Source organism: Typopeltis vanoorti, chromosome 5 (genome assembly GCF_054136105.1).
Source record: "Typopeltis vanoorti isolate ZY-2024b chromosome 5, IOZ_Tvanoo_1.0, whole genome shotgun sequence".
In the NCBI taxonomy this organism is placed as follows: Eukaryota; Metazoa; Arthropoda; class Arachnida; order Uropygi; family Thelyphonidae; genus Typopeltis; species Typopeltis vanoorti.
In genome coordinates, this window is record NC_143553.1 from 91,880,187 (window position 1) to 91,894,793 (window position 14,607).

General features: G+C 34.0%; 1 protein-coding gene across 6 annotated transcripts in view; it reads left to right on the forward strand.

The window, feature by feature from the left end:
* Window positions 1-14,607, forward strand: part of LOC150106649 (uncharacterized) — a 366,314-nt gene that overhangs the window by 230,420 nt on the left and 121,287 nt on the right. Inside the window, exon 1 of one of the 6 annotated variants that reach the window (XM_090393241.1) lies at window positions 7,798-8,524. The exons of the other annotated variants lie outside the window; for them this stretch is intronic. Within the exon in view, the coding sequence (XP_090249367.1) occupies window positions 7,867-8,524 (658 nt within the window). The 5' untranslated portion in view covers window positions 7,798-7,866. Of the gene's footprint in view, window positions 1-7,797; window positions 8,525-14,607 lie in introns of those variants that run through there. 6 annotated transcript variants of the gene reach the window in all.

Consider the following 14,607-nt stretch of genomic DNA (forward strand, 5'->3'; position numbering starts at 1 on the left):
GGTGGATGGAGAACAAGAATTTAAAACTGGTACGGAAGTTTCACGACGAAAGAAGACACGACAATTTGACTACAAGCATCATGACGAAACGTCACAATCGCCAGAAGATAAATTTAGAGTGAATGTGTTTTATACACTTCTAGACGTTGCAATGTGTTCATTAATAGAACGTTTTGAACAACTAAAGGATATGATAATTTCAGTTTCTTGTATAGATTACTACAAATTAATAACGAAGATTTACGAAAAATTTGTGACGATTTAAAGATTCTCTTGAAGGACTGCGACAATAAAAACATGAATGCAATGGAACTATATGACGAGTTATGTGCTTTCCGGGATATTTTTCAGAAGGATAATTTAAATATTCAAAAGCCCTTTCGATATTCTTAATTTTATTGTGTTCAATAATTTATCTTTCCCTAACTTTTCAATTGCTTTAAGAATACTATTAACCTTAACTTAGTGTAGCGAGCGGTGAACGTTCCTTTTCCAAGTTGAAATTGATTAAAACCTACTTAAGAACAAGTATGTCACAAAAAAGGCTTGTTAGTTTGGCGTTAATAGCCATTGAAAATGATATATGTGCAGAATTAGACGTTAAGACCATTATTTCTAATTTTGTGAATATGAAATCAAAAACCTTAAAATTTTAATAAAAAAATTTCAAGTATATTTATGTAATTTAATTTATTTTCTGTTATTCTGTAAAGATGTCATTTTTTTGAATACTTATATTAAATGTTCTAATTATTTCAGAATTCTTTTATTATTTTCTCATCTATCTTGAGTTTCTTTTATTTTTCTAAAAGATAGTTTCACTTTTAAAAATTATTACAAGTTACTAAGAATTTAGTAACTTGTAAAATGCAAGAATTTTTTAAACTTTAGTTCAAATAAATTTTAACTTTAATTAAAATTCATTTTAATTTTGTTAGCGATTCGGGTCGGTGAGAAGGCTACAATCCCTGTATCATTATATTCAACGATTAAAGTGAAGTGGCTTTATCAAAATTTGCTTTAACTTTTGAGAATTTTTTGAATATACGGGTTTTTAACGATTATCCTGCCTACTCAAAACCGTTACATTTAGCGAACCAACGTGTGGCTCTTCTGTCAAAATTTATTTAAGAAATTTCAAATAATTAAAATTTTTATTATCGTAAAAGAACCACACACTCCCGGATCGTTACAGGGGCGCTTAGATAGAAATTGCATGCGGACGTCAAAGATCCCAGCGGCCGGCTCTGTGTATATGTGTGTATATATATATATATATATATACACACATTGATAATGAATGAATCAAAAATAAAGGAATGCTATTTATGAAACATTTTTAATGATTCCCCCCCCACCCATCACACACACACACACACCGTGATAATTTCCGTACTTATCATTGCAGTAATGAGATGTATTTTATTCCCTCATATCTTCCTCACATATCTGTGTGTCTTGTTTAGTACGTACAATCCAGGAGAGAGAGAGAGAGAGAGAGAGAGAGAGAGAGACTGGGAAAGAAAAAAAAAATAAACGATGGAAGGAAATGACATCAAATTAATATGTATCACCATTCATGAATTATATTCTATTTATGTTATCAATAAATGCAGTGTGACTACTCACACTGCATTTATTGATTATTTAAAAGAAAACACAGAGTTGTTGCCTTATACTTAAATGCACAGAGTAATGACAATATTTCATTATTAACAATCATTCTTTCAGTTTGGGATAAATAAAGTTGAAGAACATATCCATTTTTGTTTATTTATAATAACAAATATAAAAATGCGAAAATGTCATTGTCACAAAATTTTTAGTGGACATTTGTTTTTCGGTAGTTCATACTTTACTGGAAAAAAAATATAATCAATTTCACTCGGAACTACAGTTTTTGTATATAATTTTTAGGTTATTTTCGACTTGCATGTATTTCTTTTTTGTAAATGCTATCTAAGGAACCCACAAGACTAGTTTTTAACACCCCCTTCACTTCTTTCCCGCTTTTCTAGTTGGTAGTACAGGTGTGAGAGGGGGGGGGAAGTTAGGTAACACGCATCTTTACACAGTGACATTGCCAGTGCAGTGGTGAGCTTCGGCGGATCGTCTCCGTCCGTTTTCCTTACGCACGTTTGTACTTGTTTATGTGTAAAATTAATTTTGTGAACTACGCCAATACTATATCGAAGTTCAAGCAATGCAGTAATCTGTCTCTGAATGTTTCTTGAAGTCCGATTTATGTATTTATTTATCTTCTTCCTCCGCTTGATATTTATACACGTTCTCGATTTATACAAGCAGTTCATTGCTAGTAGGCGCCCGCTTCCCCGCTACGCCGAAAGTTGCTTGTAGATAGCAGGAAGTGACTACTTGGTTCTCCTTTAACCCACATCCCGCGGCTTCTTGGGTAAGCGGGCCGTGTCGATCAAGCAGTGGTACGACAGTTTCATACACGAGGCAGCCGACGACCTTGGCGATTTGCTATGTCAGATGAATATATTTTTAGTGTCGCTCGTATGTTACGGAAGTATCGAAACTCCATATAGGCCAAACAGTGTTTGGAAAGGAACAGTTCGAAAATGGAACCCGACGTGATCGTACCTGGGAAAACTAACCTGGAAAGATAGCAAAAATTCAGTGTCTAATGTTGATTGCTATAGTGCCATCATGAGGATTAAGTGGAATCGCTCCTTAGATGTTCCGACTCGCGATCGTAGCCGACAAGATGATCATCAGGTGGAAACCCCGGAATCACCGCCGTGTGACAATTTAAACGAACGTAGGCCTTCTTCACAAAGTTTGGTCAAGTATGAAAAGAAGAATGAAAAGAGGAGTTTTTTAAGTTTTTTTAAAAGTAAGAAAAGTAGTCATCCAAAGCACTCTGTGAGCGCTAGGGATCTGCGAGCGCACGAACCCATTAGTAACACACCAACGAAAAATGAAATATCAACACCGAACGACGTTCCTGTGGCTATTAGTGCAGAAGAGAAACCTTTGCCGGTAAGGGAAAATAAACCTGTATTTCACCAAAACAAGAATAAAGAAAATGACTGTGGTTTTCTGGTAAACAGTGTTTTGGATAATGTGTTACCGTATCCTCATACCGATTCTGCCGCTGTTGATAATCATCCGAAATCTTTAAAATGCGCAAAGTCAGGTGTTGGTAGTGACAGTGCCGAATGTGATATACTAGAGGGAGCAACGTGTATTGATTCTGAATCTCTTCATGAAAACATAGATAGTGGCTCAGCGATCTGTTTAAAGGCAAATGGAAATAAATACGAAGTAGTGGAAAATCATAGAGAAAAGTCCTTACGCTCATTTAGTAACAAGGTAAGTGGTTGCAGTTTGTACAGAAGCGGAAGTGATTTAGGAAAGAGAAAAGATGGAAGATTATCTAGCGGAACGGAAGAGACTTTTACTTTATATGATACCAGTGGCAAATATTATCGTAGTAACAGTGAAAGAGGATATAATTTAAAGTCAGATACTTCTTCAGAACGGTCATATGAGACAAAAGGTTCACAAGAAAATAATTATCCCCACACACTGCCCGTAAAAGGTTTAGCAAAATTAGGCGGAGGAGCTAAGCTAAAATCTCGTATATATGATAGTTTAAGGAAATCACAAAATAAAAGTATATTTGGACAGAATAATACTTATGTAAAACGGAATACAAGTATTGCTGAAGAACCAAAACTTGAAAAATATTGTTTAATTTCAGATATAAAAGCTGAAACGAAGCAGCATGATATTTCCAGATGTAAAAAACAAAAGACTGAAATATACCAACCTTCTGTAGGTATTTATTCCCTGGGAGACAGGAATATATCAAAGAATGGAAAACTATTTTCAAAGGAAGAAATGGAAAATACCATTTATAGTTTGGATAGGCCATTTCAGAAGGATATAGAAAAACAATACAAATCTCAGGTGATGGCTCCTAAGCAAAATAAAAACTGTGTGGAGGTCAACAGTGATTCAGAACTTCATGTAAAAGAGAGAAGGAAATCAAGGATAAAATTAGATGGTCATGAGGAGAAATTAAAGAAGCATAGTAAAAAAGTAAAATTTTGTATAGAAGATACATCTCAGATGAGCTGTGCAAAAGAATTAACAAACTCACATTTTCCAAGTTTAAAATCCACATATCGTAATGCTGCAGATAAGTTAGAAATTTCAAATAACCTAGAATTACCCACCAAACCAACTGAAGTAATGGACTGTGTTTGTAGAGAGGAATGGACAAAAAAATCTAGAACTAAGGGCAAAGTTGGGTTGGAAGCTGATGTGCCAAAACAAACATATCCAGATAATGGCTTTTCTGAGTGTAGCAAACTAATGAGTAAACATAATTTGAATCATCAAAATCATAAATGCAGCACTGGATACTTAGGTTCACCAGGAATACGCTCCACATTAACTGAAAATTCTGGGAAACCTGAAGTGGAAAGAGTATTGCATATACAAAGCAATTTTGTAGTGGAAGAGAAAAATAAAGGATTGAAAGAGAAGAAAAAGGGTAAGCAGAGAACATGTCTTCAAGTTGATAATACCAATTCATTTACTGGTGAAGAAAGTAAATCGTATTTATTTTCTCACATAACACAAGATACCAAATTTGGTAATAAAAGTGATAGTTACAGAATTACTACAAATTCAAATGCATTAAAAACACATGAAAGGATCCACAAAAAGAAAGTTTCTTGTCTTAAGCAGAAAGATGAGTCAATACAGGAAACAGTGTATAAAGTAAAAAATTCTCAACAGGCAGATGATTTCTCTGGGATCTCATTGTGTGAAAATATATTACCTAAGTTGAAAAATGAGAATATTAAAGAAATACATAACAGTTTACATTTTAATCAACATTCCTTTTCAGATGAATGCAGAAACTTAAATGTAAAGCCAACATGTACATTAGAGGTAAAAGCATCAGAAAATGATGCAAAATATTTAAATAGCTGCACTTCGGATATAGAAACTGTCCATGAAAGTAGTACAAGTCAAAACATGAAAGAAAATGATACACAGGATGATTTGGTCAAACATGGACAACCTGTTGTAAGTAAAGATTTCCATTCTTACAATAACCTTCCCTATACCAATGTAGAAATTCATCTTATACACAAAGATCAGGAAAATAAACATGTGATACAGTTTGATAGAGAAAGCAATCTACATTCATTTTTCAAAAATTTGATTGAATTAGATATGCAAACAATGATTTTTGATGCTTGTTCAAACAATACAGATTCAACTGGTAACAATAATTGCACTATAAAAGAGCATTTATCCCCCAAATCAAAACCAGTATTCAGTTCATTCCAGTCAGTTGACATAAATAATGAGTTATGCAGTCCAGGCTGTGAGAAAACACATCCTACTATAGTAACATTCCAGGAAAATAAATTAGGAAAATTAGCAGAAAACTTAAATGATCCATCTCAAATTGTAGTAATAGATCATGGGCTTAAAAAAAAGGATAAAAAGAAATCCAAATATAAATCTCTTATAGGAAATAGAGGCAGCATGGTTCTAGACAAAACTGTTAATACCATTGACTTGAATTTAAGAAAGAGGATAGTTCGTCATTCACTTTTAACACGGTTTTCCACTGATGAAAGATATGCTGCCATTAGAAATTCAAGTGTTCCAGACATAAATTGTTTGTCTTTGTCTAAAGATAACAATATACATTTTTCTAAGTATATTACAACATATATGATAGGGTCTCATAATGTTGCTTGCTTGCTACTACTTGAAAACAGAAATAAGTTTGGAGTATTGAACAAAAATGATGATTCTGTGAATTGTGGTAAAAGCAGTTTGATTATATCTCAGGGCATGCTCAAAGAGGCTGCTTCTTTTTTTTTATTCAGGAATAATTTTCCCTTACTTGATATAAAAAACTGTGATAATTTATTAATACATTCAGCTGGAAATATTGCTCACCATACATCTAAAAGTAACTGTGAACTCTATCCCACCCTGTATATGAAAAATATCTCTCCAGTTATGATGAAAGGTGCAGAGATTACTAACCATATTGAGCATGAAATTTCCAAAGACTATAGCTCTACAGTATCCACCACACATAGTATTAACTCATTGCCCACTTGTAAATATTTCTTTGAACATGCCATTCATAAGACTGATAGTAGTGCTAGTTTAGTAACATGTAGTGAGAAGTATTTCCTTGATAATTTAGCTAAAATTAATACCTTTCATTTGTCTCAGCATAAAAATAATCATCCCAAAGTTGATTTGTATCAAGCAGAAAGTGTTTCTTATTTATGTGAAACCAACAATGCAGGTCATTTATCTTTTGAGGCTGGTGAAAATGAGGCAAAGTGTATCTCTAGCTGTACAGTTGAACCCACACTGTTATCTATGCTTAAAGTTGAAAATAATGAATGTTTATATCAACAGGAATGGATCCTATCTATTAATAATAATAAGCAACTGAAGTTCAGTACAACTGCATTCAAGGATATAGGTGATACAGCTTCTTTTGGATGTTACAGATGGAATTTATTGTTCCAATCACTTGGAGATGATGATAACATCTCTGCATTTAAGAAGGAAAATGTTTCTTGGTTGAAATTCCATGATGAAAGCATTGCCAAGTATTTTATCAAGTGTGGCTCTCATGTTTTTGCCATTGAGTTTATGGAGAATAATTCACATATATCAGATATTAATCTCTCCAAAATATGTGTTGACATTTGGTTATCTCAGTTTGATATTCATAATATTATTCATTTACCTGAATCAAAATCATTATGCACTTTAGAGCCTGTTGCAGTTATGTTTCCTTCAAATACCGTATGCACATCATTATGTAATAATTATATAGCAAATTATAAAGAACCAACTATATTACATCAGTGTCATTGCCATCGTGATAATATTGAAGTTAATTATGATAGCTTAATATTGAAAGATAAAAAAAAGTGCAAAGAACAAAAATTTGGAGAAATTTTCAAGTTATTTTTGCTGAACTTTTTCAGACACCAGACAAATAATACATCAAGTGGGGAGTTATGCCTACCTTATTTTCTGCATTTCATCATTAAATATTCTAATCTAAATATTAATAAGGAATTTTATGACTTTAAATTTCAGAGAAATATTCAGCAACTGTTAATAACTGTGTGTAATTTACTTTGTTCAAAAAGTGAAGGAAAATTATTGGTGGAATTGCAGCCTGAAATTTTTAATATATTTGAAAAATTTAAAAATGACATCAGAAATGTGTTATGTAAGGAAAAATCAGAGGATATGCATTTGATGCAGAGATCATTAAGTAAAATAACAAAAGCTGTTAAATCTTCTCTATATAATGCAAAGTTTGAAAATATACACCATAAAAATAATGCCAATTTATTAAAGAAGAGAAAAATATGTATGTTGCAACAACAGAAATATATACGACATGTGGAAAATGATAATAAGAATGAGAAAATAATGAATAATTCTGGAATCCATACATTCTCTTTAATTAATTCAGAAGTAATAAATAACACAAGAGGACTTTATGAACTTAAAACTGATATGTCATATTTTCAGAGAATTTTTATTGAAAAAATTTTTCATGATTCGTCTTGGATTATGCATTCAAATCAAAATCCTATAATTAATAACATAATCAGAGATTTGTGTAAAATTTTGAGGCATGTGATTTTAAGTCTTCATAAACAGAATAGATCAGTACAATATTTAAATGAAATTAATGTACAAAGATTATCGGATGATATAATGAATGCATTTGTAAATGTACTCAGCGATTCTGAAATAAAATTTAAAATAAAAGAAAGTAACAGGCATTTGTTTGAAAATGTGGTAACAAAAGAAAATATGTGCATGTCATCTGAAAATCTAAATTTGAATGCATCAGATTGCACTATAATCACCATGAATAATGATGAATTAAGTGCTGAAAATGAGCAAAAATGGAAGAAAAAGACTGAAGAAAAGGATTGTTTGAAAAAAGTTCAGCATTTCTCCAAAGATGAAGCGGCTTCTACAAATAATATTCAGCATACATCAAATGCATCTAGTTCACATGATATAAAACTGTTAAACAGTGATGTGACTAAAATTAATAAAACTTGTGAATTTTCTAAATATCCAATTGTAGGTGAAGAGCCTGATGTACTGCAAGAAACAGTCAAGTATACAAAAGGTGGATTGGAACGTAAAGTTAATGAGCACAGAGGCTCAATTTTGTCATACCATAAAGCTAAAGATATGAGAAATTATGAGGAAGATGTTACAGTGTGTCAAGAAAAATGCAGTAAAAGTATAAAATCACGTAATCAAAATTTTACAGTTCTAGATAACGTATCACATATTTTGAATAAACCATTAAATATAAAGGAACCTTTGTGCAGTATGCAAAATAAGAGTAGTTCTTCACAACATGATATTCCTTGTGATAATGCTTTGCACTCTAAGAGCCTTATTCCAGTCAAGAAAAAGGAAATAAATCAATATAGATCTCTCATCCCTAGAAGTAAGAAATTTTAAAAAGTTAATTGAAGTACTTCTCAATTTCTTTATTTAAAGCTGATTAATCAATTTGTTTTTAATAATATATTTGAATTCTATTTTTTAAAACCATTTTTATTTGAATGTTTTTTTTTCCCTGTTGAGTAAATAGCTGTCATATTGATTCATTCCAAGTGCATAGCATAATTATGCATTGTTGACCTGGTTGGCCAAGTGGTTAGTGTATTGACTCTCCAGCCAAAAAGGCTGCAGGTTTGAATCCTGCCATTGGCATGTCACAAGACTCATTGTGAGAGACCCCCATCATAGACACAGAATCTATCAGACCATTACTCAAACCCCCCCCCCCCAACCAGCCATGACGTCTATAGACGTCCAGCTAAATCTGGATACGATTCTGTAACACCTATTGAATAACATGGATAAGAAGTGCAATTTGGTCTCACTATTTCATCTACCTCAGTCAGTAGGGAGGTTCAAGTCATTCACCATGCACGCTTATCACCACTGTTTTATATATATATATAGTACATTCCATAGTCCACCCACCCTATATGGGGGAGAAAAAAAAAAACTTACACTCTTGTTCACCACTTCCATTTGCAAACTTTCAGATGTGACTTAGATATTTTGGAAAAGGTCCAGAGAAGATTCACAAAAGTAGTCAGTGGTGTTTGGAATATGGAGTACGAGGACAGATTGAGAGAATGTAAGTTGCAAAGCCTCATGAATAGGAGGAAGGGGGGGGGATATGATTGAGACACATAAGTTAGCCAGGGGTTGTTATCAGGTCGACATGGAAGAGATTTTTCATAGAATGGGAGAGGCGAGTAGAACAAGAGGCCATTGCTGGAAACTGTATAAGGAGGATGTGAACAGAGGAGTGAGGAGTAGGTTTTTTGCATGGAGAGTGGGTGAGTGGAATGCATTGCCTGAGTGTGTGTTGTGGGTGTAGACACATTGAATCAATTTAAAGCACGGATGGATGAGCATTCTGTGCAATAGTGTGCACCTCTCTTGATAAGTCTCTGACTCCATGGAGGTCAAATGTTAAAATTAATAATAATAATCCCTCTCCTCATCCTTGCTCCTTCCCCATGTTCTTCTAAAATGTTTTCTTACTGTCTATCCTATAATGATCTCTCAACAGTTGTTTAAATGTCTTGATCATATTACCTCTTCATTTTCTATCCATCAAACTTTGCCATGAGTATGCAGTCCATCTTAATAATTTGCATTATAAATTTCTAATTCTTGTAGGAAATGACAACATAAATCCAATTATTAATTATAAAAACGTTAACTTTTTTTTTGTAATCTTCAGGGATCACAAAATAATGTATGCATGCAGACACACACACTAAGCAAATGAGGCTGAGGTAGTTATTAAAGTTGTAATTAATAAATGAGTTTAGTTCTAATTTCCTAAAAAAATTGAAGTATGTCTAACCAATGTATAAGCTTATCTACAAGAATTTGCATTATAATCCTCAAATCGATTTGTTATCTGTCTCTGTATCCCCTTTAAATCCTCCTGATCTGATCTGAGCACAGGAATGCAGATGTCTGATCAGAACTTTATATAATGGGATTGCCATGCTTTTATCTAGAGTAGTGAATGTCCTATTGGAGCAATCCACTAGGTTACTTCACCACCTTCATGATATGTTCCCTAAACTTCAAATTTCTATCTATCATCATCCCAAAATCCCTTGCATCCTCTACTTCTTCCAATATGGTTTCACCATTCAACCGTGGAACTATACTGGAGAAAGTAGAACATTGAACTAGTCAAAGTTTAACGTTCCATTGATGGAGCTGAAATTTCAAGACCTTATATTTTGTTGCATTAAACTGATATCCTTATTTATTCACCCACCTATCTAACTTATTCAAATTCTTCTGAAGGGACTATCACTAATAACTTTATCTAGTTTCACATCATCTGCAAACATTATCTCGCTGCAATAAACCAGCTGTGTTATTGATATAAAGGTTAAACAGTAGGTCCAGTACTGAGCTTTGTGGAACTCCACTTTTCATCTTCCTTGACAGTTCTTCCTCATACATAATTCTCTGATATTTATTGGAAGCTAATCTTGAACAGTTCTTCCTCATACATAATTCTCTGATATTTATTGGAAGCTAATCTTGAACCCACTTCATTAACCTGATATCTTAACCCATATGTTGCAGCATAAATATTAGCTTATCATGACAAAATGACAATATATGAATTTCCCCCATAAGCTGCACTTGTTACTTTATTATAAAAGGCATTCAGATTACCAAAATAAAAGTACTCTTTAACAAACCTCCTATGATGCTTACAGATAACATTACTCTCATTTGCTCGATTTTGTATACAATCACATACTAATTTCTCCGAAATCTTAACATTAACAGAAGAAATACACACCCCTGTCTATGGTTTAACACCTCCATTCTACCACCATCCTTATGCAATGAACTATTTCATCCTCCCATCCATTCCTTGGGTACCTTTCCTGTAGCTAAATGCTTTCACTGATCAGCCAGATCAGTGGAGCTGTCAGTTCTTTAGCACATTCCCTTAAAACACATGGTGAAATCCAATCCAGTACCTCATTCCTGCCTTATTCTCATCCAGAGAGTACTTAATATTCAAAACACATTCTATTCGTGCACTTCTAAATCTTGAACCCTCTAGTAATATATATATATTTTTTTTTTAGGATGAATTACTCCAATAATGTGATCATTATAAAATAAATATGCCAAGAAATTGTAATTTTGGTTTAGTCCTTTATCCAAGTGTAAGTGCATTAAGTATCTTCATGACTGGGCTACTTGTATATAGAGGCTACTGGCTTCATATTAGTTGCCCTAGTATCCCATAATGCAAAGCACACCCTTTCAGATGTGTACAGTGCAGTGCATTATGGGAAGAGCCACTACCCAGACCAGTTTCAACCATTACTGAGGTATGTTAAAGTGCACTGATACATCTCTAAAAACTCTGAGTGATCTACAGGAATATTCTAAATCTCAAAGTGACCCTAAAGGATCACTACTAAACTCATTGACCTTAATGACTCCAGGACAGGAAATCCCAGCAGTGGTTCCATTCAATGACAGGCAAAAACTAGCTACTGAGCATAACCTATCTACTCCTCCGGAAGCAAGCTACCATCAGTGGGAGCCAGACCCAGAAGGGATGCTTCAACCTTGGTATCCAAGGTTGAAGTAATGCAGGTCACATATATATATATATATACAGGGTGTCCCAAAATTCATGCAAGAAGTAATTTTGATAGAAAACACGGGTTTTTAATTAAAAATTGTAATTTCTTATTGATTCATAAAGTATACAGTATAGGGTTATGCATGGAATAGCATATCGGGTAAATGGCCTCCACGGCTTTGCTGGCACATATGCACTCTTTTGTCGAAATTTTCCATGACTGTTTTGCATAAATGTGGCTGAATTTCATTGATACAGCGCTCAATTTCCTCCTTCAAGGCGTGGGTGGTCGTGGGCTTGTTGGCATAAACCTTAGACTTCAAAAAACTCCAAAGAAAAAAGTCCAACAGCGTTAAGTCACATGATCTGGGCAGCCAATTCTGATCGTCAAAACGGGAATTTACACGACCAGGAAATGACTCGTGCAGTAATTGAATTGTTTCTCGGGCTGTATGGCATGTGGCACCGTCTTGTTGAAACCACACGTCGTCCACATCCATATCTTGCAATTTAGGCACAAAAATCTGGATTATCATGTCGCGATAGCGAGCACCATTAACTGTTATTGCCTTACCATCCGCATTTTCGAAGAAGAATGGACCGATGATGCCTCCAGCCCAAAATCCGCACCAAACAGTGACACGTTGTGGATGCATTTGTTTCTCAACAATCACTCATGGATTTTCTGAACCCCAAATGCGACAATTTTGTCGATTAACGAAGCCATCAAGATGAAAATGAGCCTCATCGCTGAAGATGATTTTGTTCGAAAAATAAGCATCCACTTGTTGTTGTTCCATAATCCATTCAATGAACTCTCTTCGCTGTGTGTGGTCAGTAGGCTTCAGTTCTCGAGTCAATTGAACTTTGTAAGCATAAAGATGCAAATCTTTCGTGAGAATACACTGTAGAGAGCATCTCGAAATGCCCAATTTAAGACCACGGTGCCGAATTGATGTTCCTGGACTCTCAGCAACACTCTCATGAACTACTTCGATGTTTTCTGTTGAACGACTTATTGAAGGACGGCCAGAGTGTATAAGATCACTAATTGATCCAGTTTCCTTGAATTTTTTAATTAATCTTTTCACAGTTGATGAAGTTAAATCACTATTCTGACCATATTTTGTACAAAAATTGCGAACTGTAGCTGGCAAACCTTCATTATTTTTAAAATATTGCTCAACAATGAAAATGCGTTGTTCTTTTGTGTAGTGCACCATTTTTAATAACCCTGAACTGTCAGCTGTCACGCTGTCTTTTTTTTCTCGTTGGCAACACTTTACCTCACAAATGGTGCTAAATTTAAATCTTGCATGAATTTTGGGACACCCTTTATAACCCATATACAAATAGTCAAAAGTGTCACACATTATTAAAATACTCTGGATTAGAGATGTTAAAAGTTTTTTCACTTTGTTATACTATAAATTAAAGTTTAATTCTTGGTTTAATCCTTTATCCACGTGTAAGCAAACAATGTTTGCACATGGAGTATCTTCTTTATAGTATAGTCACATGAAAATACTTCCAACATCTATCTCTAATCTAGAGTATTTTAATAATAAGGTGTGACACCTTTTGACTACTTGTATATGTTTTTTTTTTTTATTTTTTTAAATAAATTACTTTTTAAAAATTTTAATTACTTGTATATGGGTAATACACTGCTTGGAAAGAAGTCAACAGACATCTTCATGGGCAAAGTGAATAGCACCGGGTAACAAGTTATGTTATAGTTGTTATAAATTGGAGGAATATGATGCTCCCAAGTCAGTACAACTGTGTCTGGGTGAAATGGCTGCAAGAAGAGAACTGACAGAGTTTGAAAGAGGAGTTGTAATAGAATGCTATGTTGCAGGCCTATCTGTTCTGCAAATTGTTGATGAATTGGGTCATTCCAGGTCAACAATCAGTGAAGCCATACTGAGATAGAAGTACATTTCTTATTCTGTCTTTCCTTGTTTTTTTAGTGAACATTGTCCTGAAAACTTTTATTTCCATTGTTTGTATTCTGCTTATGTCTCTTTCTGTTAGTCTCATCATATCTCTGCTGCATAAGACAAAATAGACAAAAATTAACTTATTTTAATCAAAAGGTCCCACTTCAGTAGGACTTCACCATTCCACAGTGGGCTACTTACACTGCTTAAAAAAAAAAAGAAAAACTTTGGCCCAATGAAATTAAATCTCAAATATTTGAAGTTTTTACTGCTCTTTAAGACTTACTCATTGAAGCGAGACCATTCACCTTCACATTTTCCCTGCAATTTAAAACCATGCTTGCTCTCGCTTTCTCTCTCTCTCTCTCGATATGTAACTCATAGTTCTATCACACTGTTCCATATGTCAAGTTTCTTCTGTAGCTCTTCTGAATTTGTCCAAATCAACATATCATCTGCAAATGCTTTGCATTATTGGAAAGGTCACTAACAGACCAGTTTCAACATTTACTGGGGTCTCATCAGTGGAAACATTATTTCACCATTGATAAATGGTGGAATAATAATAAGCTTAAAAAAAGTTAGAACTGGTCATTCATAAGGTAAGTGTGCTGTGCATTATGGGATACTATGCAACTTAATGTGAAGTCATCTGCCTCCATGTACAAGTAGCCTATCATGATGTTACTTCAAATTCTTAAGTCTCGGTAAAGAATAAAACAAGAAATCATTTCTCATTAAATATTATTGATCAAGCAATAATAGGTACTGTAAATTGTTATTGTTATTACATGATACCTCCAAGGAGTCCAATGACTCATCGAGGGATGGCACCTGATTTACAACTCTGTGCCTCCACCACCCCATTCACCAACTCTAACAAACCACAACCATCATCTACACCAACGGCATCTGCCACCC